At 41.0% G+C, this 787-nt stretch overlaps 1 protein-coding gene across 1 annotated transcript; it reads left to right on the top strand.

The window, feature by feature from the left end:
* The first annotated feature begins 465 nt into the window (after positions 1 to 465).
* Tsp_15192 (conserved hypothetical protein) lies at positions 466 to 703 on the top strand. The gene is made up of 2 exons (XM_003370846.1): positions 466 to 561; positions 611 to 703. Exons 1-2 carry the CDS (start codon positions 466 to 468, stop codon positions 701 to 703), a joined length of 189 nt encoding a protein of 62 aa, XP_003370894.1.
* The last annotated feature ends 84 nt before the right edge of the window (positions 704 to 787 follow it).

Genomic DNA, 787 nt, shown 5'->3' with positions numbered 1-787 from the left:
GGGCAGCCGCGGAAAATGGTTCAGGGAGCAAGAACAAGGGCGTGGGCATCAAATTTGGGTTCAAATATCACACGGAAGATGAAAGAACACCTGAGCTGGTTGACGTTTGAAAACCCCCATCCGGATTTATAACTCATTCATGAAAAAATGAGGTTTTTGTTTTCTTTTTTCCTTTTACCATTCTTGTTCCATTGTTGTTATTTGCTTTAATCCTGTATTTTACCGCCGGCAATTCCATTGTTATTATTACTGTTACTGTTATTATTGTTACTATTGTTTTTACTTTTACTTACTACTGTTATTATACTTTAATTCGTTAACTTACGTTATTGTTACCACTACTTACTTTGCTCTCTCGCAAACGTTCGTTGTTGTTTCTTTTGGACCAGGTTTAGAGAAATCGCACGCACAGCGGAACTGGACCGCTTAAGCCAGAAATAGTAAAGTAACAGTAACAATAGCCAAATGCCTCGTCATCTAATTAGTGACGCGTATGAATGGATCAACAAGATTCCTTCTGTCCCTATCTACTATCTAGCGAAACCACAGCCAAGGGAACGGGCTTGGCAAAATCAGCGGGGAAAGAAGACCCTGTTGAGCTTGACTCTAGTCTGACTCTGTGAAGAGACATGAAAGGTGTAGCATAGGTGGGAGATTGTCAATTTGCCATCGTTCACGCGATGGTCCGGTGATCGCCCAATGAAATACCACTACTTTGATCGTTTCTTTACTTTATTTCGGTAAAGCGAAAAAATTGTGGGCCATTTTGGCGGGCGTTTATGTCGCT

The sequence above is a fragment of the Trichinella spiralis genome (assembly GCF_000181795.1).
Source record: "Trichinella spiralis strain ISS 195 chromosome Unknown Scfld446, whole genome shotgun sequence".
Classification (NCBI taxonomy): Eukaryota; Metazoa; Nematoda; class Enoplea; order Trichinellida; family Trichinellidae; genus Trichinella; species Trichinella spiralis.
Note: the sequence above shows the minus strand (reverse complement) of the source record. Positions and strands in the feature narration are given on the sequence as shown.

Excerpts from the sequence above, each read along its gene's own strand:
- Tsp_15192 (XM_003370846.1), top strand. The coding sequence starts at position 466 with ATGCCTCGTCATCTAATTAGTGACGCGTATGAATGGATCAACAAGATT. Across the intron at positions 562-610 it reads AACCACAGCCAAGGGAACGG|TCTGACTCTGTGAAGAGACA; the intron begins GCTTGGCAAAAT and ends GCTTGACTCTAG.